The sequence below is a fragment of the Canis lupus genome, chromosome 11, assembly GCF_003254725.2.
Source record: "Canis lupus dingo isolate Sandy chromosome 11, ASM325472v2, whole genome shotgun sequence".
Taxonomy (NCBI): domain Eukaryota; kingdom Metazoa; phylum Chordata; class Mammalia; order Carnivora; family Canidae; genus Canis; species Canis lupus.
The window spans coordinates 63,607,154-63,629,817 of record NC_064253.1 but is presented as its reverse complement, the minus strand read 5'-3'; the positions used below and the strand labels follow the sequence as shown (position 1 = coordinate 63,629,817).

Below are 22,664 nucleotides of genomic sequence, written 5' to 3'. Positions count from 1 at the left end.
AGTAGTTAGGATCTCCACAACTGTGGGGGGCATTGGGGTTCAATAAATAGCACGCTTTTCCTACCCGAGTTCTGAACAAAATGAAAAAAAGCAAAAGAATAGGCAGATAGGGGCTGTAACCTTTATATTGAAAAAGCCATTATTGGATAATGTAGTTTATATCCACTAGTAAGTACGTTTTTAAAAATGATCTTTAGATTAAGAAATCTTACTCTATAAGGACAGAATATGTCTCTTAAAATACCTAGAAGAGCAGGTGTCTCCCAAAAGCAGCTTTACTTCTAAGAGGAAAAGGAGGAAGGAAAGGCCTACCATATCCATTTTCACAAAGTCCCCAAAAAGATGGAAAAGCTAAATAAACATCCACACTCTTCTATGGGATGAAATAAGTGGGAGAGCCAAGAGAAGTGAGGGATGTGATGCTAGTGAAGATTCCTTCGTACAGAAGAAAGATCAGAAGTGAGGAAAAAACATTCATTTCCTCTTGATGAAGTCCTCTGCCTTTTCAAGGCAGAATTCTTCTGGATGGTGCAGGAGAAGTGATCGGGGCTGAGTGATTTGGCCTCTGTATAGCAGTCATTTGTTAATACTTTTGCCAAACTTTCCAGCTTGGGTGACCTTTCCTTTCCAGTGGTTTCCTTCCTCTGTTCTTAATTGTTTTTCACAAGCTTCTCCTGGGATTGAGTCTTCCTAACACAATTTTGACCTTTTTTTTTTTCTTAGTTCCTGTCTTTAAAATCTGGTAAGTCAAATTTGCAGAAGAAAGTAAAATGGAACTCCTTTGTTGGCCCACACCAAATGTGCATAGATTAGCTGAAAGATCTTGACATTTGGCTGTAGTCATGCTAGTTATCTTATGATGGTAAAAATCAGCAGATCTTTAAACAAATTTTATTTGGACTGATGAAAACTGGAGGAATATCATTATCACTAAGTAAATGTAGTTTGATATATAAAATCTTCCTTAACAGAGTACTCATCAGAATTTTTAAATTTTTTAACTTCCTCTTTTATTTGTTGTTTCTTATTTCAGAATATTCCAGGATGATATGGTCAGCATTTTTTGTTTCAGGGTCAGGATAGTGGATTCTGGTAAGGGAATGAGACTAGGAAGCAGGAGAGGCTGCATTATGAGGGGGTGGAAATAACTAAAGCTCTGTGGAATGGGATTTGTTACTAGTTGGAGTTCTTACACAGGAATGCTAAGTTCAGGGAAAGAATAGATTTTCTGCCGTAGGGAACACCTGGTGCCATTTTGACGCATCTTGCTGGTATGTCTGTAGTAAAATCTCAAGGGGCCTTTGTTTTCTACCCACACTGTTTTTCTCCAGCATTTATTCCTGTTTTCCTTTATATCCGTGGTTTACCAGTCTCATCTAGTTGCTCGTTTCTTTTTTTAAAATATTTTTTAAGGGTTTATTTGAGAGAGAGAATGTGCATGGGTCGGGGAAGGGGCAGAGGGAGAGGATCTCAGGCAGATACCCTGCTCAGTGCAGAGCCTGACATGGGGCTTAATTTAATCCCACGACTCATGAGATCATGACCTGAGCCAAAAACCAAGAGTTGGAGGCTTAACTGACTGAGCCACCCAGGCACCCCTTGTTTCTGAGACCCATCTGTTAGCCTTCACAGTGTCCAATTTTCTAGTTTTCCTGTGCAATTTTATAGCTTTTCCTCAGGCTGTTAAGGCTGTCTTAACAATTTATATAATTTCTTAGTAATTTATACATGATAATTCATATTTCTTGATCATTTTAAAGATTTTATTTTTAAGTACTCTCTAGATGGGCAGCCCTGATGGCTCAGCGGTTTAGCACCGCCTTCCGCCCGGGGTGTGATTCTGGAGATTCGGGATCGAGTCCCCCACATCAAGCTTCCTGCATGGAGCCTGCTTCTCCCTCTGCCTGTGTCTCTGCTACTCTCTCTCTCTCTCTCTCTCTCTCTCTCTCTCTCTCTGTGTCTGTCATGAATAAATAAATAAAATCTTAAAAAAAAAAAAGTACTCTCTAGACCACAATAAGGGGCTCAAACTTACAATCCCAAGATCAAGAGTTGCTCTACCAACTGAGCTAGTCAGGCATTCCTATTTCTTGATCATTTATATATTTAGGATTTTTTTTTTGTGCCTTATAGCTTAAAAAAATGTCAAACTTACCAGAGCCTTATAGGTCTTTAAGTGATTTCTGTTTCATAATTTCATTTATCATCACAGCATTTTATCAGAGAACAGGAATAATTTGTTCACATGTTACAGATGTTAAGGGCAGAACTGGTTGTTACTAGATTTCTTCTGATTCATGCCTAGGTTACTGCTCTTCTCAGTGTCTTCTCTTGTTCTTTCTGCTGTGGTTGGCTTTTCGTTTGTAGAAGTCTTGGTTTTTCTTGGTAGTTTTCAATCTGATGTTCCCTAATCTTCTGATGAGAGTGGTAGCACAAATATTATCATGGCTATTTTGTATACTCAGCACTGAAACTTAAATGACATGCCTTGTCAAAGTTTTAGAATTCAGAATGAGAATTTTTTGAGTTTTGGTCTGATCCTTTTTCCATTATGTAACAAAGGCCTTTTGGTTAAGACATCTTGTCAGATCTCATGTATTTAATTTGTGAAGCAAAATGAGAAAGGTTAAAAAGGAAAAATAAAACTTAAATATTACTCATTGGTTTTAAATTTCTTTATACTATAAAATTAACATATATAATATGCACTGAAAATTTTTGAAGCACCCTAAGAAGTAATAGTTTTAAAATATGAAAGTTGTTTAAGAACAAAGTCACAATATTACTAGTCTATTCAATATTACTCTTCAAAATTTGGGATCTACTAATACACAAAATGTTCTAGAACTTTTATGTTATAAAACCAATTTTGAGGCAAAAACTTTTTCTTAGACTTTCTTGCTAATTCATTTTATTTCAGAGGAGAGGGGCCACTGAAAACTTCCCAGGATTTAATTCATCAACTAGAGGTATGTTTTGTTTCCATTTTATGCTACTAATTTAATTCTGGGCTAAAAGTGGGTAATAACAGGTTTTCTAAATGATTTACCATATCACGTTTGTATGCTTACCTGTACACACATAATATCTACAGAAAAGTGGGAAAGCAGAGGGCTTGCAGTAGCATTTTGTGGAGCTTTTTTTTATTATCTTGTTGGGTAAAATTCAAATATTATAAGGATAAAGCAGAGTGGCCTTTGTTGACAGTCAATATGTGCAGTAAGTTATAGGTTTTCCAAGTGGGTGGAAATATCCTGTTAATAGACACATATCCTGGATACTTTCCTCAATGCTAGAAAGGCTTTTTGGTCTCCTCATTATTGGATTGGATGAATGACATTGAGTAAATGAGGACAACACATGAGAAAGCATCTGTCATAGGCTTGAGACAGTTAAGAGGGTACTTGGTACAGCTTCCTTCTTTCCTTCTATATTCCTGCTGATTTAAGGTATTCAAGGAGAGATAGACATGCTTATCCCACTCCCTGTGCCCCATTGTGTCTAGTGGAACTCCATATAGGCCCATCTTGAATTCTTCTCCTTTGGTTAGAGGCTTTAGATTGGCAAGTGGGTTACAAGATTACTTTCCCTAACTCTCACGTTAGTTTGCTTTTCTAGAACCAAGGGCATTCTTGTATTTGAAATGTGAAACTTCTATAAGTTTATTACCTTTAGTAGTTTCCTTTGGCATTCCCTTTAGGAAAGGGATTCAGCTTAGGAGGATGATTATCATCAGTGTCAGAAGATTTATAGGAAATATTTCTTTTGTATTTTTTTATAAAGTTGACTATAAATGAGCAATTTCCCTTAAAACAATTGGAATGAATTCTGGATTCATTCTGTTCAGTTTGGCTCATATCCATTTGAAGTCATACCACATCACAGTGGGTATTTCACTGCAAAAGATTCATTAGTCACCTTCTTCCTGTGTGAGCTTATTCATTAAACCAGTGTCTACTGAATTGTCTACTGATGAACACGAAACGCTCATCAGCTATTTACTGAGCTTGTACTGTGTGTCAGATCTTGGGGGTAAGAGCTCTGTGGAGAAAAGAGAACAGAACAAAGCCAGTGCTGCCAGTACTCCTCCAGTGGGAGGAAGTAGGCAGTAGAAAGTAAAGTATGCAAAGCCCATATATAGGCATTTATAGATAAAATCATGAAGGATCAAGAGAGAAGGTGATAGAAGGGTAACAAGAAAGGACCTTTCTAAGGGGGTAATACTGGAGTAGAGACATTAATGAATGAGAGAGTGGGCTGGATACCTGGAATACTGGAATACTTCAGGCAGACAGAGCAGGTGCAAAGGCCCTGGGATGTTGGGTTAGGCTGGAGGGGTCATAAGAACAGTAAGGAGGCAAATGTGTATGAAATAGAATGAGCCAGAAGGAAAATGGTAAGGTATGACATCTCTGTAGCCATGGGAGGAACTTTGACTTTTTTCTCAGGTATGAGGGAAAACCCATTGAGGGTTTGGAGGAGCAGTGGCAGGATCAGACTTAGGTTTTAAAGGTTTTTGGCTTGACCACTAGGGTAAATGATGGTGCCATTTACTGAGCAGGGAACACAGAGGGAGAACACCAGATTTAGAGGGTGGAAAGCTAGCAGTTTGATTTGCTTAAGTAGTAAATAAAAGACTGGTGTCAGGATTGTTCAAGAGACTGGGGAGTCATCAGCTCTAAGGTGGTTGTAAAACCATGATATTCCAGGAGATAGACATGGATCTTGCCTCTGAGGGCTTTGCAGGCCAGAAGAGAAGAAATGTAAACAGAAAGTGGTAATGTGGGATAAGTGAGTCATTCTGTTTGGTTAGAATCTAGGTGTATAACTCATTGGTTTCCCTTTTAAAGGATAAAGAAGGGAGCAACGGATTATTGACCTTGAGAGCAGTTCACCCAATGATAGCAAGGTGTTAAGGCTGTTGGATAGAGTTAAGGTTAATAACCCTGAAAGCACTGCCTCCCTCTTCATGTTCTTCTTCTAATTCAATACCAAGGCATGTTACTTTTCTTCACAAACCACCCTCACATTTGCCATTCTCGTCTTTCTTACTGCTGCCATCTAAAGCTAAGAATCTTGCCTTTACTCCCCTTCTGTCTCTTACTATGAAAAAATCTGTTATCATTTTAAAATAATCATCCTAAGTATTCCTGTCTTATCTGTCCAACCTTATTTTTCATTGTTTTCTGCCACCATCCTGCTCTCACTAAATTGTAAAATGGTGAATACTCAAGAACCAATTTAAATTGGTCCTCTCAAATGGCTGGTTAAGGAATCTGTATGGGTGACAAACTTTAGCTGGAAGTAGGAAGTCCTAATGTTCTACAATTCATCACCCTTTTGCTGTTGAGATATTATGAGCTCCAGATCCTTCCAGAAGCCAGGACATAATTTGTATGGTTAAATATCATAGGTCTCTATGACCCTCCAGAGTAACTGGAAGTTTCCAGGTGTAGAGGAACCTCTCCAGGGACTGATTTTGCACCCAGCCTGAGCAATCTCCTTCTCAATACAGTTAAACACTTATGTTTCTTGGGTAGAAGAAAAACTTAAGGAGTTCCATGACAGACCTTTAATGTTTAGACTTTACTTTTAAAATTCAATATGACAATTAGTCATGAGTATATTTCTTATGAACTATCTGTAAGGTATACATACATCTAAGTAGTGATACTTTTCTTTTCCACTAGGTTTTTGCTGAAGAGGGCTTAAAGCTTGCTTCAAGCGTACAAGTTTTCTCAAAGCAGGTAATGCAAGTCTGCCTGCTTGGTCTTGGTGGTGATGTCATGAATAGCCACTTTGGGGGTATATTATTACAGTAAAAGCATATTTAAGATTTATTTTTTAAAATATTTTATTTATTTATTCATGAGAGACACAGAAAGAGGCAGAGACACAGGCAGAGGGAGAAGCAGGCTCCATGCAGGGAGCCTGATGTGGGACTCAGTCCTGGGTCTCCAGTATCATGACCTGAGCCAAAGGCAGACGCTCAACTGCTGAGCCACGAGGCATCCCGGGTATTTAAGATTTAAAAGATGGATTTTGTTGGAGTTGTTATAACTTCCTCAATTATATTTCAGCTGAAAGATGATGACAAGCTTATGCTTCTCCTGGAAATAAACAAGCTAATTCCTTTATGCCACCAGCTCCAGACAATAACTAAGACACCTTTGCAAAATCAAGTGTTTCTAAAGGTAAAAGGAGGAGTGGGTTATTCAGGGAGATACTTGAGAAACTTTCACACTTATCAGGTTTGTTTCTAGCCCATTTTTCTTCAGAGGTGTTATTAGTTACAGGGCGTTTACTTCCATTTTTCATACCTTGATTGCAAGACTCATTTATCATCTGTAGTTATAACAGCCTGGGGAGCAGTAGGTTCACCAAATAAATTAGCCTTTTGAGCATAATTCTGCAACACTGGGCAACTACCCTTAAATCCTGATGTCGTCACATGTCTAACCAGGGCACAGATTCCTCAAAGCAGGGGCTCCCATTGTTTGTCTTCGGGAATTTGGCTAATGCCAACAAAGCAGAGTGCCAGAAGTTGCAAAGTAGGGGGCTCACTGTCACTATTTGGAGTGTTTTAAGAAGTGCCAAAATAACTTGAAATAGAACAGGTTGATTTTCCATTTATTCTTCATGGGGTTCTGTGAAGTGGGCATGAGACCTGGGCAGCAGTCCCTGCGCTTGTGTTCTGGGGCCTCAAGTCGGCTTATGTGCCCTAATCCATATGCCTTTGAGGATCCTTTAGATTTCCACAGTGAAGATATTTTATCAGTTCAAAATTAATCAATGATACAGTCTTTTGAAGTACCCTTTGTAGAATTTGATTTGCTTGCTTTCTGTCATTATAGATTGATAAGTGTATTATAAAGACAAGATCCATGATGGCTATTTTGGTCCAACTTCTCTCACTTTGCTATAAACTACTAAGGAAGGTAAGAGTTTTTCTGAAAATCACACTTAAAAACTAGTTTCAAGAAAAATGCAAAAGAAATAGTTACTATTTAATTTTGGCAATTTTTGTTTTGAAAGTAAAGTAGAAGCTAATTGTCTTACCCCTTTCCAGCTTCAGATGGAAAATAACAGATGGGTCTCAGTTACAAATAAAGACTCCGTTGATGGTAAAACTTGAGAAGCTTTTGGGGTCAGATCTCTGGAACAGCATGGAGCAAAGCTGGTATTTTTAGAAAGCAAATGATCCTTTATATTTTCAGAAATTTAACAATTTTATAAGGAAAACAATAATGAAATTTTGCTTTATTTTCTGATCACAAAACTGATTGTGATGTTTTTTGACAACTAATAAATTCAATGGTAGTTGCTACATTCTTAATTGCAGTGTGAATTTACAATGGGACGTTGCCACTAATACTGTTCTTGAAAGTCAAACCAAATATCCCAACTGTCTTAGTGACAGTTTTATCCAAAGAAGCTATTTTGAATATGTGCTCACCTTTGGCATAAAATACCTTAATTTCCTCTTATTTAAGCCTATCATTTAGAACACTAATTTTCAGCAGGAAAAAATATATATATATATTCATAGTTGTCTGGGTGAACGCAGGGGTTTCCTTAAATCTGTGGACTCTTCTTCAGTCCCTCTGTCCACAATTGTGACTGGCCTCTTTGCTGTCCTGTCACCGACCACCCATCGTGGTAGCACACGTTTGTTCTCTAACAAGCATTTCATAGCATGGGCTCTGTTGTGCTGCACATCCCTCTCCCATTCCCAAAAGTGGGGTCATGGAGCTCACCCACAGAATCCTACAGGAACTCACTAGGGGATGGCTTTCACTTCTCCTTTTACCATAGCCAGCTATCAATATTATTGCGTAATAGCTGGAATCCTAAGCCTGTCTTACTGGTGTAAAAAATGTCTTTGAACCATCCTTCTCTGTACTGACTGATGGAAGATTCGAGACAGAGAACAATGGAACTAAGATGTTTAAAATAAATTCTGAATAATCGTGCATTTTGTAATGTGCCTTTGGAACGTTCATTATAAAACAAATAAACATCTTTCATCTTTTTAATTTTAGTGTTTAAACCTTTGTTTCTGTTTGGGGTGGGGCTTTGATCAAGGGACGTAGTTTATATGTTCTCTCCTTATGGTTTAACCATGTTTTGAACTTTTGCTAATGCTTGTATTCCAGTGCTGTGAAATTCATTTTGAAATCTGATAGGACACGTCAGTTGCCAGACTGCAGTAGTTATATAAGCTTGTGTGATGATTGTTATCTGGGTCAGCTATCACAATCAATATTCACAAGATTCTGAAGAACCACAGTACTACCAATTAGCTAGTCAATATTTTATTGAAAGACACTTGAAGTTACTGTAAGCATTCAGGAGAATATGGGATATACTTGGCTTAGTTAATACCTTTAAAAATACTTCTTTTATAAAAATTATCAAGCATGATTTTTATTCTCTGAGACCAAAATATTATTTAAAATTACAATAGAAATAGAAATAATGGGAGAACAATGTGAGGTAATGTTATATGCAAAAATACATCTTTTACTATCTTTAGTATCTTTTTGATGTCTTCAGGAATCATTATGCTACTCAAAATGGGGATCAGCTGGTTTGTGCTTCTGTTTCCAGCTCTTAGCACCATCAGTGTAGATGTCTGTACACTTACTACCTATATTATGTCTGGTGGGTATATTTAAAGGACAGTCATGCTGCCACTCAAGTTACAAGAAGTTTTTCTTGTGAATCAAAAATAACTTCTAGATTTTATTTACAAAATACTTTTATATACCTGAAATGAGAATATTCTCTTATTTAAGTGCAATGGGGGGTGAGGAAGGGGTGACTTACGACCAACAGGCTAAGCGGATAGAGAACCAAAGGAATTTACAAGTAAAGGGATTTCTTCTGTATTAAATTACATCTTCTGTTTTATTTACAGAGATATTTAAATGTACATGTGCTACAGCCTTTAAGAAAAAAAAAACAATTTAAAAAGTCCTTTTATTTGAAATTCAGTGTAAGTAGACAATCTTAAAGCCTATCAGTTCTGTTTTTAGTTTAGATGATGTAAAAGTTTTTGTTCTGTTCAAAGGCATCTATGTCTTTGGATTACAGCAACTTCTCAATGACTTCTTGGCTGGCTACACCACAGCTAGAGTGTGTGAGCAACTACACTGTACGTACTGTGATAAGCAGCTTTACACTGCATTAGAATACTTCCACGTTGGGAAAGCCCTTTGTAGTTTTCAAAGCCTTTTCCTATATCCCTTATTTAAGAAGCCAGTGTTACATTCGACTTTGTTTCAGAGAAGGCCATCCGAGCTACAGACTGTATAAGGAGTGGAGGAGGTATACTCTATGCTCTGCCCCTCCCCTACAATCTAAAGGGAGAAGAGCTAGGGCTGAAGAGGCTGTTCTAGCCTTTTCTGTAGTGTCATTCAGAAGCCAAATGGGCAAAAAAGGCCTGATTTTTTTTTCCCCAACTTTAAACTGAAGGAAAATCAAGGCAAAAGCAATAACCATGCCGTAACATTCAAACCGAAGCATATCAAAATGTAGTATTTACTAATGGGTTATGGGATGATGGTTAAATTATTTTTTTTAAATTTTTTTAAATTTTTATTTATTTATGATAGTCACAGAGAGAGAGAGAGAGAGAGAGGCGCAGAGACACAGGCAGAGGGAAAAGCAGGCTCCATGCACCGGGAGCCCAACGTGGGATTCGATCCCGGGTCTCCAGGATCGCGCCCTGGGCCAAAGGCAGGCGCAAACTGCTGCGCCACCCAGGGATCCCAGTTAAATTATTTTTACTTTGCTATTTAACACTTATCTGTTTTATCCAAATTTTTCTCAAAGTGCTTTATTTTTAATCAGAAAAACATCCTCTCCTTGCCAGTTGTTAGAAAAGCACAAGAACAGAGTGAGTACATAGGGCAGATCTGGGAGGCTGAGGACAAAACAAGAACCAAGACTCGTTATAAAAGATAAAGGGGGAAAACTAGGTTAAGTTTTAAGGTCAGGCTTCTCTGCGGATGGCTTGGGGTGAAGCACTTCACATGTGTAGGTGGTTCTTTAGTGCATGGATCGCTCAGGCCACAGGCCAGGGAGGGATAAGCATGCCGCGTTGTTCATTACCCCATTACAATCCTCATGATGGAGCCGTTGTGGCATTAATGCGCTTCACCACGACTTCTTCATACTGTTTCTGTGTCAGTAACCCTTCTGTTATGCTTTTACTTTCTTCAAATTTGGGCAATACAACCGCAATGTAGCCTTCAGTCGATGGCTAGAAAGGAATTGAATATTTAATATTGTCTTATCTATAAAATGAGATTAAAAAGTATGTAGAATGGGATACTTTTTTCTCCCTCCTTTACCTTCTCTTGAAGAATAGATGGCTTATGGAGAATGTTTTCATTCACTTCCATCAACCGTCCTCTAACACAGCTATTTAAAACAAAAGTTGTTTTGAAGAAAGATACTACCTCCTTTGTTTCTCCTAAATTGTGGTTAAAAAGCGACTTACCTAGATATGGTGTATTCTTCTCCATCTGAGCAGTAAATCTTACACAGAGGTGCAAGCTCTGTTAGAAACTGTGCCCCCTGATAATAAAAGGGAAGAAGTAATTAAATGAGGGACATCTTCATTTTCCTTTGAAAGGCAGTCTTCAGTGTTAGAATACATTCCTGGAGCTACTGTTTTAAATAAAAATATAGTATTTGCCAATACTACAGAAAAGCCATTTATTCAAACATTTATGTAAGTGGGCCAGGTACCATCGTAGGCTCTAGGGGAAAGAGCAGACTAAGATAAATAATAGGTAGTTTAATTAAAGATTAAAAATATATTTTGTCAAGTTTAAAAAATTTTTTTAAATTTATTTTATCAACTTTATTTTTTAAAGATTATATGTTTATTCATTGGACACACACAGAGAGAGAGAGAGAGAGAGGCAGAGACACAGGCAGAGGGAGAAGCAGGCTCCATGCAGGGAGCCCGATGTGGGACTCGATCCCGGGTCTCCAGGATCACGCGCTGAGCCAAAGGCAGAGGCTCAACTGCTGAGCTACCTAGGCATCCCTATTTTATCAACTTTATTTTTTTTTAATTTTTTTTAAATTTTTATTTATTTACGACAGTCACAGAGAGAGAGAGAGGCGCAGAGACACAGGCAGAGGGAGAAGCAGGCTCCATGCACCGGGAGCCCGATGTGGGATTCGATCCCGGGTCTACCAGGATCGCGCCCTGGGCCAAAGGCAGGCGCCAAACCGCTGCGCCACCCAGGGACCCCCTATTTTATCAACTTTAAATAAGAAAGCTACATGTGGCCAGATACAACAATTTCCAAAGTGTAAGAAAATCCCTCAATAACCAATAATATAAAATTCAACACAACAGAGTATGATAACATTTATACAAAGTTACTTTCATTAAATTTCCTTACTTATTTATACAAACTTACTAAAGGAACTTCTTTATTAGGGTCAATCACTAACAGTTTTTGAAGCAGTGATATTTCTAATTAAAAAGAATGCACTTTGAGGAAAATTGGGAAAATACAGAAAAGTTTTAAATAGCAAATAAAACTAGTTTACCCAATATCCTGTAACTGAGAAGCAAATGCTACATTTTGACATGTGTTCCAATGCTACAGCATGACTGTTTCAGGTACTCCACTATACTGATGTATCCCGTGAGGTTCTAGCAAACATCTACAAGGCAGCTCATGGGAACTGATGCACAAATCTCTCATGTTGCTCACTTTTTTCCCAGAAATTTTTCCTACACTTAACATGGGTATTTGAGGTTAAGAGGCTATTCCTATAACCTCTTTACCACTCAAAACGTTATTTTCTCTCTCTCTCTTTTAAAAAGATTTTATTTGAGAGAGAGAGAGAGAACTTGTAAGCGAGGTGGAGGTGAGGAGAGTAGCAGATGGGCAGGGAGAGGGACAATCAGACTCTGAGCTGAGCACAGAGTCCTACATGGGGCCTGATCCCCAAGATCCTGAGCTTATGACCTGAGCTGAAACCAAGAGTCAGATACTCAACCGACTGAGCCATCCAGGCACCCCTTGCTCAAAACATTATTAGACAGTATAAAGATGCTACCACATTGGCTTCAATCCTCTGCATATGGGTACTTCATTTCAAAATACCTGTCAATGTGACTCCTCACTTTCGGGCTGGGGATTTGTCCCAAAAGGTGTGTCTATCATTGGGTCTGTGTTAAAAGAGCAGAAGTGTTTTGACCCTTTTTTAAAATCACTTCCCTTGGGAGAATAAGTGAATGGCAGTGCTGAGAATCAAAATTTATCTGTAGTGGGTTCCACATGCAGGTCCTCTGTTTTTCAACAAATAAGTGTTATGATTTTGGACAAAGATTTATCACAGGAATTTCACAAGTACCCTTATGCTTGTAGTTGATGAACTTTACCTTTTTTTTTCTTTCTTATTTTTTTAAGAGAGGGAGGGAGGGAGGAGTGAAGGGGCAGAGGGAGAGAGATGATCTCAAGCATGCTTCATGCTCAGCACTAGCCCAATGCAGGGTTTAATCCCAGGACCCTGAGATCATGACCCAAGCCGAAATCAAGAGTCGGATGTTCAACCAACTAAGCCATTCAGATGCCCCTATAGCCTTTATCGTTGTTTTTTTTGTTTTTTTTTTTAAGATTTTATTTATTTATTCATGAGAGACAGAGAGAGAGAGAGAGAGGGAGGCAGAGACACAGGCAGAGGGAGAAGCAGTCTCCATGCCGGGAGCTTGACGTGGGACTTGATCTCTGGTCCCCAGGGTCACGCCCTGGGCCGAAGGTGGTGCTAAACTGCTGAGCCACCTGGGCTGCCCTAGACTTTATCTTTTAAGAAAGGTTCATGCTTTTCGAAGTCCACGTGTTCCCTGAACAAAGAGAAATTAATAATTATAAGGTACATTATAATTTCAAAACCACAAATGGGGGATTTCAAAACTACAAATGGGAGTATAAACGAGGGTCTTCTATGGGACGCCTTGGTGGCTCAGTGGTTGAGCATCTGCCTTTGGCTCAGGTTGTGATCCTGGGGTCCTAGGATTGAGTCCCACATTGGGCTCCCTGCAGGAAGCCTGCTTCTCCCTCTGCCTGTGTCTCTTCCTTGCTCTGTGTCTCTCATGAATAAATAAAAAAATTTTTAAAAACCTGAAAATATGACAAATCCTATACTTCCTGAAATACTTCATTTTTTGGTCTAAGAATTTCTTTAGGGTTAAAGTATTCTTAAAATCAGCATATCAGGGGTGCCTGGGTGGTGCAGTCAATTAAGTGTATGACTCTTGGTTTTAGCTCAGGTTGTAATGTCAGGCTCTGCACTCAACATGGGAGTCTGCTTGAGATTCTCTCTTCCTCTCCCCCTGCCCCTCTGGCTTGTGCACGCGCGCGCTCTGTCTCTCTCTGTCTAAAATAAATAAATAGATCTTAAAGAGAAATCAGCACATCTAATTGTCTAGATCTATCTTATGACTAAGACATTGAAGACTTAAGTAGAGGATTACAGGACGTACCCGCTTAAATTTCCCAGAGACCTTGTTCTGGAGTCGGCTACAGTTAGTACTGATTTGATAGGAGATGCTTTTGATTGTTTTCCCACTTTGAAGAACTGGATGAGATTCTGCTAATGTGATGACACATATTCTACAAGGAGCAAAAATTTGATGCTGTTACGGGTTGGTATAATTCTTCCTCACACCACACAGTACACCTACCGGCCCAAGAACATACCCAGCGACAGCTGTTTAGTCAGACTATCATTCCCCCCATTTTCCTCTGCATACTGCTGGACCTTAACTGTAGAAGGGAATGCACTAATAAGAGAGGAGAAAAAAGAGACTGAATTGCCTTCCCAGAAAAAGGCAACGCACCAGAAGTCCTCAGGTGGACCTGAGGTGGAAGAGAGAGGGGTAAGGCATGGCTGTGCGCACAGGACACTCCCTGTGCCTCTGCCCTTGTCCCTGCTGTGCGCCCCCGCGGTTCGCTGTGATTGGGCAGAGGCTGGTCACTGCGGGGGTGGCTGGCTGAGGGGGGGGTCTCCCCCACCCGCAGGTCTGGAGTATGCACTGAACCGCTCCTCGTCCGCCAAACTATAACAAACGCCACACAGTGGAGGAGAATCACTTAATGAGTATGTGTTTAATCCAGGACCATACCAGACACGTTATTTTTATAATTTAAGGTTCCCAATTTGCTTACCGGTTGGAGTGCTGTAGTATACAGTGGTCCTCACAGGGTTTGCCTTTGACATCTGGAAGAATTGATGAACGAGCCTGTTGGCTGGTGCCACTGTGCTCGTAGAGACAGTTGTGAGGATGCACACGCACTGATCACTGGCGTCCCTTCGTTACTTAAAAAGATGTGCACAGAGGCTTTCTGTAAAGTACTGAAAGGGATCTGCCCAGGTGGGATCCTTCGCTCAATATTAAATGACTGACTCTTTGCTCCATCTCGCTTCATCTTCACTTTAAGACGAACACAACCGTTATTCCTATCAGAACAAGCGGCCGTCGTGTAAGACAGCGGCGCCGGTCTCGTCGGTCACTTTTATAGTGACCGACTCTTCTGGTTTGCCCGGCACTGTCTTCATGTTAGCTCTCAAAGTCTCAGATTCTGGGAAATCCCTGAGTTCTGGGTAAGCCGGGACGTTGAGTCAACCCTAAATTTGGCTTAAAAAAACTGTGTGCCACGGTATTTTTAAAAAAATAAGTACGCCTAGATCTTACGTCAAGCAGGGGTTAGAGGCGGCCTCGAGGACGCTCCCCACGGACATTTACCGGGCACACGGGGCAGGTGTGTGGCACCGGCACCTTCCGGGGAAATGCTGGGTTCCGCCGTCTAACTGCCTCCCCTGAGCCAACTGCCCCTCCCTTCCTGCCGCTACCCTCCTTCCGACCCGATGGCTTAAGTCGTCGCGCGGCCGCGGCTGCCGTGGGGCCGAGCCGGTCCTCGCGGGCACCGAATGCGGACGGAGGGCTCGGGTCCCTCGGCCGCGCGGAGGAAGCGCCGGGGAAAGCGCGCGTGGCTCGCGACCTGTCAGCCCGGTCCGCGCAGCGTCAGAACAGCGCGGCCGAACCCCCCACTTACCGGCTTTGTACCAGCGAGTGAAGTAACGATCCACGAGCGACGGCACGGCGGGTTCCGCGGCCGCGGGCTCGGTGGCCATGGCGACCGCGGGCGCCACCACCCCCGCCCTGCGCGCCCCGAGCACTTCCTCCGAGAGGGCGCGGGAGGATGGCGCACTTCCGGCGCGCGGCCCGCGGTGTGCGCACGCGCCCTGCTGTCCCGGCCCCGCAGACCCCGCAGACCCCGCCGCCGGGCCGGGTTGGCCCTGTGCGCTGGAGGCCGACGTCAAAGCCGGGATCCGACAGCAGAAGCGGGCGGAGGGGCCGCGCGGCTCCCCACCTCTGGCGTGCCGGGCTCGGGAGCGGGCCGGCCACGCCCCCTGCGCCTCGTGACGTCACTCCCGGGGCGCCGGGCTGAGTCCCCCCCGCGGCGCCCGCGGTTCGGCGTCTCCCGGGTGCGCGGCCCGAAGGCCGGAGGGGCGGGCGGGAGAGCGGCCCTGGGCTCCGGAAGGCCGGCCGCGCGGCGCCGGTGAGGCCAAGGTGGACGCGCCGCTGTTGGCGGAGCGCGTCGCAGGTGAGCGTTCGGACGGCTCGCTCGCGCGGGGGCGGGGGGCACGACGGGTTGCTCCCGGGCCGCACGTGTACGGCCCCCGGATTCCTCGCGGTGCTGGACGGCGCCGCCGAGCCGCCTGACGCGCGGCGGCCCAGGGTGGATTGCGGGGGGCGCGGCGCTGCTTGTCGCGCCGCGACTCCTCGGGGAGACGCCTCCGGTGCTGCTCCGTGTAAGGGGTGTTCGGTGCGCGCCGTCCCTCCGGCCGGTGACCCCCGTGTGGCGCTGGCAGCCCTCCACGTCCCCAAGGCCCGACGCGTACCCGAGCGCCCAGCGGATGTTTCCTGCGAGCCACAAACCGGGTCGTGGAATCGATCGGACACGGTGCGAAGGATTGAAGCTGTCTATTGACAGCGACGGAGCCAACCAGTAAATGAATAGCTTAGTGAGAAATGTGAGCAAAAAAAAGGGGGGGGGGGAGACCATTTTTCAGCTTGGGGGACAGAGAGAGTAGAAATGCCTTGTCCTCAAATAGAAGCTCATTTGAGTGGGAGAACAGCCGTGCTTCGTTCTCCAGTGTGTGTGTGACGTGCTTGTGAGGGCTCCTTGTGAAAAACCTCAGAGGGGGGCACGTGTGGTTTTACTGTTCACTTTGGAGAGGGTCAGGGCTGGACGTGGGGATCTCATCAGCCTGTTAATGAGCCGAGTGGTACTTGCCTGCCGTGGGCATGATCATTAGCCAAGAGGCGACAGGGCGGAGGAACCAGGGTGGAGGAGTTGCCAGAAATTTCAGAGAGGATACAGATTTGATAGGAAGAGGCTAATTGAGGGTGAAAGAGTTGGGGATTGCAGTTGTAAAAGAAAAGGTACTAGTAAGTTGAGGTCCTGGGGGACTGTGGAGAATACTGCTTCCCTGACTTTGAAAAGGAGTAGGGGAGAAAAATAAAGAAAAGAAAAGGAAAAAAAAAAAAAAAAAGAAGAAAAGGAGTAGGACACTTCTGAGAAGACAAGGAAATAACAATGATGGTCCTGAAACATCACATACAGTGTGTGTGTGTTGTATATATCTATAGGGTTTTATATGGATTTATAAATCTTTCAGGTTGTAAAGATTTTTTTTTTTTTTAAGATTATTTGAGAGAGAGCATGAGCCAGCATGGGGAGCAGCAGAGGCAGAGGGAGAAGCAGGCTCCTCACTGAGCAGGGAGCTCCATGGGGCCCCATTCCAGGCCCTCGGGATCCTGACCTGAGCCGAAGGGAGTTGCTTAACCGACTGAGCCACCGGGGCGCCCCCATAAAGATATTCTTATATGCAAAAAATGGAAGCGTTTTCCTATTTATTTTGATCGTTCCAACTCTCCTGAGGAATGACTAATGTTAAGTCTTTTTTTTTTTTTTAAGATTTATTTATTTACTTATTCAGAGAGAGAGAGAGACAGAGACACAGGCAGAGGGAGAAGCAGGCTCCATGCAGGGAGCCTGACGTGGGACGCAATCCTGGGTCTCCAGGATCACGCCCTGGGCTGAAGGCGGCGCTAAACTGCTGAGCCACCAGAGCTGCCTTGTTAAGTCTTTTTGAAAAAACAATTCTGAAGTTGAGAGTCTTACCTCTCCCAAAGAGTAAGAATGTAGAGTAGATTCCAGAATCTAAGTTTGTAAACCATAAACACTCTGAGTTGGTGAGGTTGCTGCCACACGTCTCTGTGTGGGTTCAGATGAGATCTTTTTTCTTTTTTTCTTGATTATTCTAATGACCACATCTCGGCCCCTGAATCATTTTGCTTATATGAGTGACATTTATCCCTGGTAAGCTATTCCTTTCTCTCAGAGTAATTCTTCATCAAGGGGTATTTGTACTTTTCTTTCAGGAATTGCCTCATCATGAGAAATCTAAAGTTACTTCAGACCCTGGAGTTCAGAGATATTCAGGCTCCAGGGAGACCTCAGTGCATCTCTCTTCGAACTGAACAGAGCACCGTGCTTATTGGCTCAGACCATGGACTGATAGAAATAGACCCTGTCACAAGAGAAGTAAGCTAATGATGGAGAATGCCAGCACTTGCAAGACCCTCGACTTATCTTTTTCTTTCTTTCTTTTTTTTTAAAGATTTATTTATTTATTTATGATAGACATAGAGAGAGAGGCAGAGATACAGGAGGAGGGAGAAGCAGGCTCCATGCCAGGAGCCTGACGTGGGACTCGATCCCGTGCTCCAGGATCGCGCCCTGGGCCAAAGGCAGGCGCTAAACCGCTGAGCCACCCAGGGATCCCCGACTTATCTTTTTCTAAACCTGCTTCCCCCAGATAGTCTTTAGTTTGAATCTTACTGAATTCATATCCTCCTAAATGAACATTCCCTTGGCTTTATACTGGTGTCATATGAGACATTACTAAAGTTGTAACCTACCCTTAACTCTTCTTCTATTTGAATTGTAAGTTGGCAAAATTCTGACTTTACATTTTGTGTGGGTGCCCTTTTTACCCTTTCCATCATGTAAATACTACTTATAATTGTGGATCTCAACTGAGAATGCAAATGAAAATTGCCTGTAGAACTTCTTAAAATTGTGTTTCAGCCTCTGTCCTGTGCCAGCTAAATGAGAATCCTCAGTGCTGGATCCTGAGTGTACATGTATATACTTACATATACACATATGTATATATGCATATGTATGTACGTGTGTGTATTTTATGTACGCACGTACTTTAAAAAATCTTTGAGTTGATCCTGAGCTCTTCCCTTAATTATATTTGCTACTAATGTATTTTAGGTGATTGCATTCTTTGTTCTTTCTCCCCATGCTGTAGAAATTTTAGGAAACCTTAGTTAAAAACCATAGTTTTCTTCATGTTTTATTGAATATTTTTTAAAGAGACCATGTTTCTTTTGTATAGTGCTTACTTGGCAGAAAGGTCCCGTTAACTTTTTTTTTTTTTTTTTTTTTTAATTAAAGACAGTAGTGTGATATTTCTCAAATGGAAGTTTGGATTTTAATCTAGAAAAACACTTGAAAGCTTTTATATTAGAAAAGGAGCATTAAAAAGTAACTTATTTTTGGAAATGTTATGAATTGTCCTTGAAAATAGATTGGCCTAATTTGTTTATGTATTTGTTTTGATGAAAGGTGAAAAATGAAGTTTCTTTAGTGTCTGAAGGCTTTCTTCCAGAGGATGGAAGTGGCTGCATTGTTGGTATTCAGGACTTGCTGGATCAGGAGTCTGTGTGTATGGCCACAGCCTCCGGAGACGTCATACTCTGCAATCTCAGCACATGCCAGGTAAGTGGAGGAGTCCAGTGGGGAGGAAACCTCAAGCATCCTTAAATAAGTCATGTGTTTTATGTAGAAGCTTAAAAAATCAGGAGCTACTGCTTAAATATCATATTTAAGCATTTTGCAAATTAGAGTCTTTGCGTTACATATTTTTTTTTTTTTTACAAAAAGTTGTTGTCATGGCTTTAGCTGTATTTCAACTACACTTCAGCTGTATTTTGAAAACTCACTTGGGGGATCCCTGGGTGGCGCAGCGGTTTGGCGCCTGCCTTTGGCCCAGGGCGCGATCCTGGAGACCCGGGATCGAGTCCCACGTCGGGCTCCCGGTGCATGGAGCCTGCTTCTCCCTCTGCCTGTGTCTCTGCCTCTCTCTCTCTCTATCATAAATAAATAAAAATTAAAAAAAAAAAACTCACTTTTGTCTACTGATGCAGCTGGAATGTGTTGGGAGTGTAGCCAGTGGTATCTCTGTCATGAGTTGGAGTCCTGACCAAGAGCTGGTGCTTCTTGCCACAGGTAAGTCTGTCACTGTTTCTCCCTGTGACTTTTATAAAACATGACTCCTAATATTTTAAAGGCTTAAATTTTGGAGTGCTTATTCAAAAAATTTCTTTGAGCAGTGATACCAGCATTATAATCTAGAGGGAATGTGCTCTTTTTGACTTAAATTTCATCTCTTAATATATTATTTTAAGAAGTTATTTCACCTTACTGTTTCAATTTTTGGAAACGAAGTCACAAACTTGGAAATCTGTGTGGTCCACATTTGTAGATAAAAGTGTTAGCAATATTTGACCTACACTAAGAGGAATAGCTGCTATAAACAGATTCTGAAGACTGCTTTTATAGCTCTTTAGGAGCTCCCATGAGCTTTTAAAAATTACTTTTTTTCCTTTAAGTCTCTTTATTCCAGATGCGTTTCTATAAGCTGGTACCCCCGATGAGGTAGGTGTGTGTTTGTAGAGATAGCTTGGTGAAGTCTTGAAGTTAGTGGAGGAGGGCTAAGTAGACTTCAGTGTTAGCTTTACACACGCAAATAGCTGATAGTAAGCATCAGGTAACTTAGCTGGTCGAAGCTTTTTTTTTTTACTTTTTTTTTCAAATGAGAGTCAAAATATTTAGAATGAATTATGTCTTCCCTCTTCTGACTCTAGACTCCTCCACTCCAGCTCTGTAGCTTCCAGTGTTGTAGATACTTAGGAAATGGCAAATTTGTGCACAAAAACAAAATTATTCTTGTTTGTGCCCATCCAAGGTCAACAGACCCTAATTATGATGACAAAAGATTTTGAACCAATCATGGAACAGCAGATCCACCAGGATGATTTTGGTGAAAGTGAGTATAGCTCTGTTTGAAACATTTTGTGATCTGAAGTTCCTCCCAGGTTTGATCATTTTCTTGCACACTAATAGCCACGTCATAAACCCAGAGAGCTATGAAACAGGAAACCTCGTGCATTCAGTGTCTGATAACCCCGTTCCTGTAGCCCATTCCAGACAAGGCATACCTCTGGTGCCTCTCCAGGTCTGAGAGTTCACTTTGCCAACAACTGGGAGAACAGAAACCTACCGAATGTCACCTACATAATTGTTGCCCAAACCTCGTGACAGGCATAGGCCGGGGCTTCAGTGAAAGGAACTGTGCCAGCTAAAGTAAAGAGAGTATTTCTGGGGTACAGTTTTGGGGCAAAAACAAGAGAGGTAGGATAGAAGGCTGATTTTTTTTGTTCCTACTAATTAGACCTGAATCTACATTTTCATGGGAACCATCAGATTGCTTTCCTGCTAAGATCTAGCTGAGGTGATTTGGGCCTTGAAGCTGTGGGAGTATTGAAAGGGGAGAAGAGGGGAGATGTTTATTGTGTGTAAGAGGCTCTGACCAACATGAGGGCACCAGATGGAAGGCCCAATTGAGAGAGATGGTGGGGAGAAGGGATTTTAACTTTTGCTGATAACTGACCTCATGCCTTCTTGTTCTCCTAAATCATTTAGAATGAGGACATCATTTAGAAAGTTGTTACTCATTCGCTCAAAAATAATTTATCCAGAAATGACTTTCGAGTAGGTACTATGAACACAGCAGTGTGTTTGGTGCTATGGATAATCAGCTTTTCCTTTGAGGAGTCCCATGATAACATGTTGTGCAAGGTATCAGGGTAGCATGAGGGGAATAAGGGAGCAGTGGAGAGGAAAGATTTCCCAGGAGAGGCTGGGGTGGGCTGAGTGTTTTATCCGGGCTGAATTGGTGTTGGGTAGGTGAGAGTTGAGGGTGGAGGGCTGGGGGGTGGGGTGGGGTGGTCTAAACAGTAGAATTAGTCTAGTCCGAGGCACAGATGCTTCATAGATATGTCCTGGCTTGTTTAGGCAGCTGTGAGTAGCTGCTGGCAGGACATGAGTGCGGATTGAAATAAGCAGGATAGGGCAGCCCGGGTGGCTCTGCAGTTTAGTGCCACCTTCGGCCCAGGGTGTAATTCTGGAGACCGGGAATTGAGTCCCATGTCAGGCTCCCTGCACGGAGCCTGCTTCTCCCTATGCCTATGTCTTTGCCTCCCCCCCCCGGCCCCCCCTTTCTCTTTCTGTCTCATGAATAAATAAATAAAATCTTAAAAAAAATAAGCAGGATATATTTTGGTTGAGTTTGATGGGAATCTGGACATACAATCAGCCATTAAAAGTTTTGATGATGCAAAATTGATTGGTTGATTGGTGGAGAAGGAAGAGACTGGAGGCAGGGTGATCGGATAGGAGTGCTATGGGAATCCAGATAAGAAAGGTGGGTGTGGGGCTAAAAGAAGGGAGGAATTTAGAAGAAATTTGATTCTCAGGAGGGGAATACATTTTTGAAATTATCTCAGAAATGTTTTTGGAATATGTATGCATAGTTTCCCTGCTGTCCTAGCCAGTTTGAGAAATAGCAGTTAAGAAAGTGACATAAATGGGCATGGATATGTAAGGTGAGGAGGAAAGAGTTAATGGGACTCTGGACAGAAGCTCAGGTAACCAGAATAAAGATGCCAGTAACAGAGAGAGTGGGTGGGGGGAAGTGCCAGCTAATTAGTGGTAGGTGACAAGTTCTGTTTGTTTTAAGGACCGTATGGAATCACTATGTAGAGTATGCACACATAAGGAGCTGAAGCTCAGGATAGGCCAGAGCTGTGGATTGGGAGTCAGTGACACGTAGGGAATCTTTACAATCTTGGGAGGAGGTGAACTTGCTCAGGAGCAGACGTGTCTTGTAAATTCTTCACGTTTCATTCTTCTTACTTGTAAAGTGGGAATTGCTGTCATCAAGGGAATTTAGAATATATAAGATGGCAGTAAAGTGCTTTCCAAAAGAAAGGCATTTCAAGTTCTTCAAAAATCATCGATGCGTATACTCTGGAATACTGATTTTCCAAATATTGAGTGCTGCTGGTCAATTTATTGAGAGGTCTCAGAGGACCCAGGTAATTGACCAGTGACTAACTTAATGAAGAATAGCAATGAAACTGTTTTATTTCATTTTGTTTAGCTTATTGGTTGTCTTGCATGTTCTTAATCATTTCCTAGGCAAGTTTATCACTGTTGGATGGGGCAGGAAAGAGACGCAGTTCCACGGATCAGAAGGCCGGCAAGCAGCATTTCAGGTGCAGATGGTAAGATTGGTCTGATGGATATAGGACCTTGACTGAACAAGTAGAAGTTTTGCCTACTACCAGGAATTCCAGGTGTCCTGTTAGAGGCTAATGATGAATAGAGCTCTTCTTTAATAAAACTGAAACTGGGGATCCC

At 42.2% G+C, this 22,664-nt stretch overlaps 3 protein-coding genes and 1 long non-coding RNA gene across 9 annotated transcripts in view; 2 read left to right on the top strand and 2 right to left on the bottom strand.

The window, feature by feature from the left end:
• LOC112650019 (uncharacterized) overlaps positions 1-2,495 on the bottom strand; it is a 46,695-nt gene extending 44,200 nt beyond the window's left edge. The window contains exon 1 of the long non-coding RNA XR_007414134.1: positions 2,156-2,495. This is a non-coding gene — a long non-coding RNA (uncharacterized LOC112650019). The remainder of the gene's footprint in view (positions 1-2,155) is intronic.
• CTNNAL1 (catenin alpha like 1) overlaps positions 1-8,036 on the top strand; it is a 61,050-nt gene extending 53,014 nt beyond the window's left edge. For 3 of the 4 annotated variants that reach the window (XM_049116362.1, XM_025432631.3, XM_025432634.3), the window contains 5 exons: positions 2,921-2,969; positions 5,691-5,747; positions 6,081-6,194; positions 6,855-6,938; positions 7,070-8,036. In XM_049116362.1, coding sequence (XP_048972319.1) covers positions 2,921-2,969; positions 5,691-5,747; positions 6,081-6,194; positions 6,855-6,938; positions 7,070-7,135 — 370 coding nt within the window. In that variant the 3' untranslated portion in view covers positions 7,136-8,036. The remainder of the gene's footprint in view (positions 1-2,920; positions 2,970-5,690; positions 5,748-6,080; positions 6,195-6,854; positions 6,939-7,069) is intronic. The other variant, XM_025432632.3, reaches the window with a different exon arrangement.
• Positions 8,037-8,891: 855 nt separating this feature from the next.
• On the bottom strand, positions 8,892-15,248 carry ABITRAM (actin binding transcription modulator). Its single transcript, XM_025432637.3, has 6 exons — positions 15,093-15,248; positions 14,205-14,256; positions 13,520-13,649; positions 10,508-10,584; positions 10,359-10,428; positions 8,892-10,267 (listed from the first exon to the last, which is right to left on the bottom strand). The coding sequence occupies exons 1-6, from the start codon at positions 15,169-15,171 to the stop codon at positions 10,130-10,132; spliced, it is 546 nt and encodes a 181-aa protein (XP_025288422.1). The 5' UTR covers positions 15,172-15,248; the 3' UTR covers positions 8,892-10,129.
• A 64-nt stretch (positions 15,249-15,312) lies between these two features.
• The window catches only part of ELP1 (elongator acetyltransferase complex subunit 1), a 58,715-nt gene continuing 51,363 nt past the window's right edge, over positions 15,313-22,664 (top strand). For 2 of the 3 annotated variants that reach the window (XR_004803545.2, XM_025432628.3), the window contains exons 1-6: positions 15,931-16,074; positions 17,489-17,651; positions 18,747-18,899; positions 19,328-19,409; positions 20,149-20,229; positions 22,443-22,528. Coding sequence is in view for 2 of the 3 variants with exons in the window: in XM_025432628.3 (XP_025288413.1) it covers positions 16,073-16,074; positions 17,489-17,651; positions 18,747-18,899; positions 19,328-19,409; positions 20,149-20,229; positions 22,443-22,528 (567 nt within the window). In the remaining variant the exon portion in view is untranslated. Of the gene's footprint in view, positions 15,645-15,930; positions 16,075-17,488; positions 17,652-18,746; positions 18,900-19,327; positions 19,410-20,148; positions 20,230-22,442; positions 22,529-22,664 lie in introns of those variants that run through there. The other variant, XM_025432629.3, reaches the window with a different exon arrangement.

Bases quoted from the DNA above. Each gene is read 5' to 3' on its own strand.
- ABITRAM (XM_025432637.3), bottom strand. From the start codon at position 15,171: ATGGCCACCGAGCCCGCGGCCGCGGAACCCGCCGTGCCGTCGCTCGTG. The intron at 13,650-14,204 runs GTAAGCAAATTG...TGCTCCTTGTAG, and splicing joins ATACTACAGCACTCCAACCG to AATATGTGTCATCACATTAG. The intron at 10,585-13,519 runs GTACGTCCTGTA...TTTTATTATCAG, and splicing joins TCTCTGGGAAATTTAAGCGG to GGGGCACAGTTTCTAACAGA.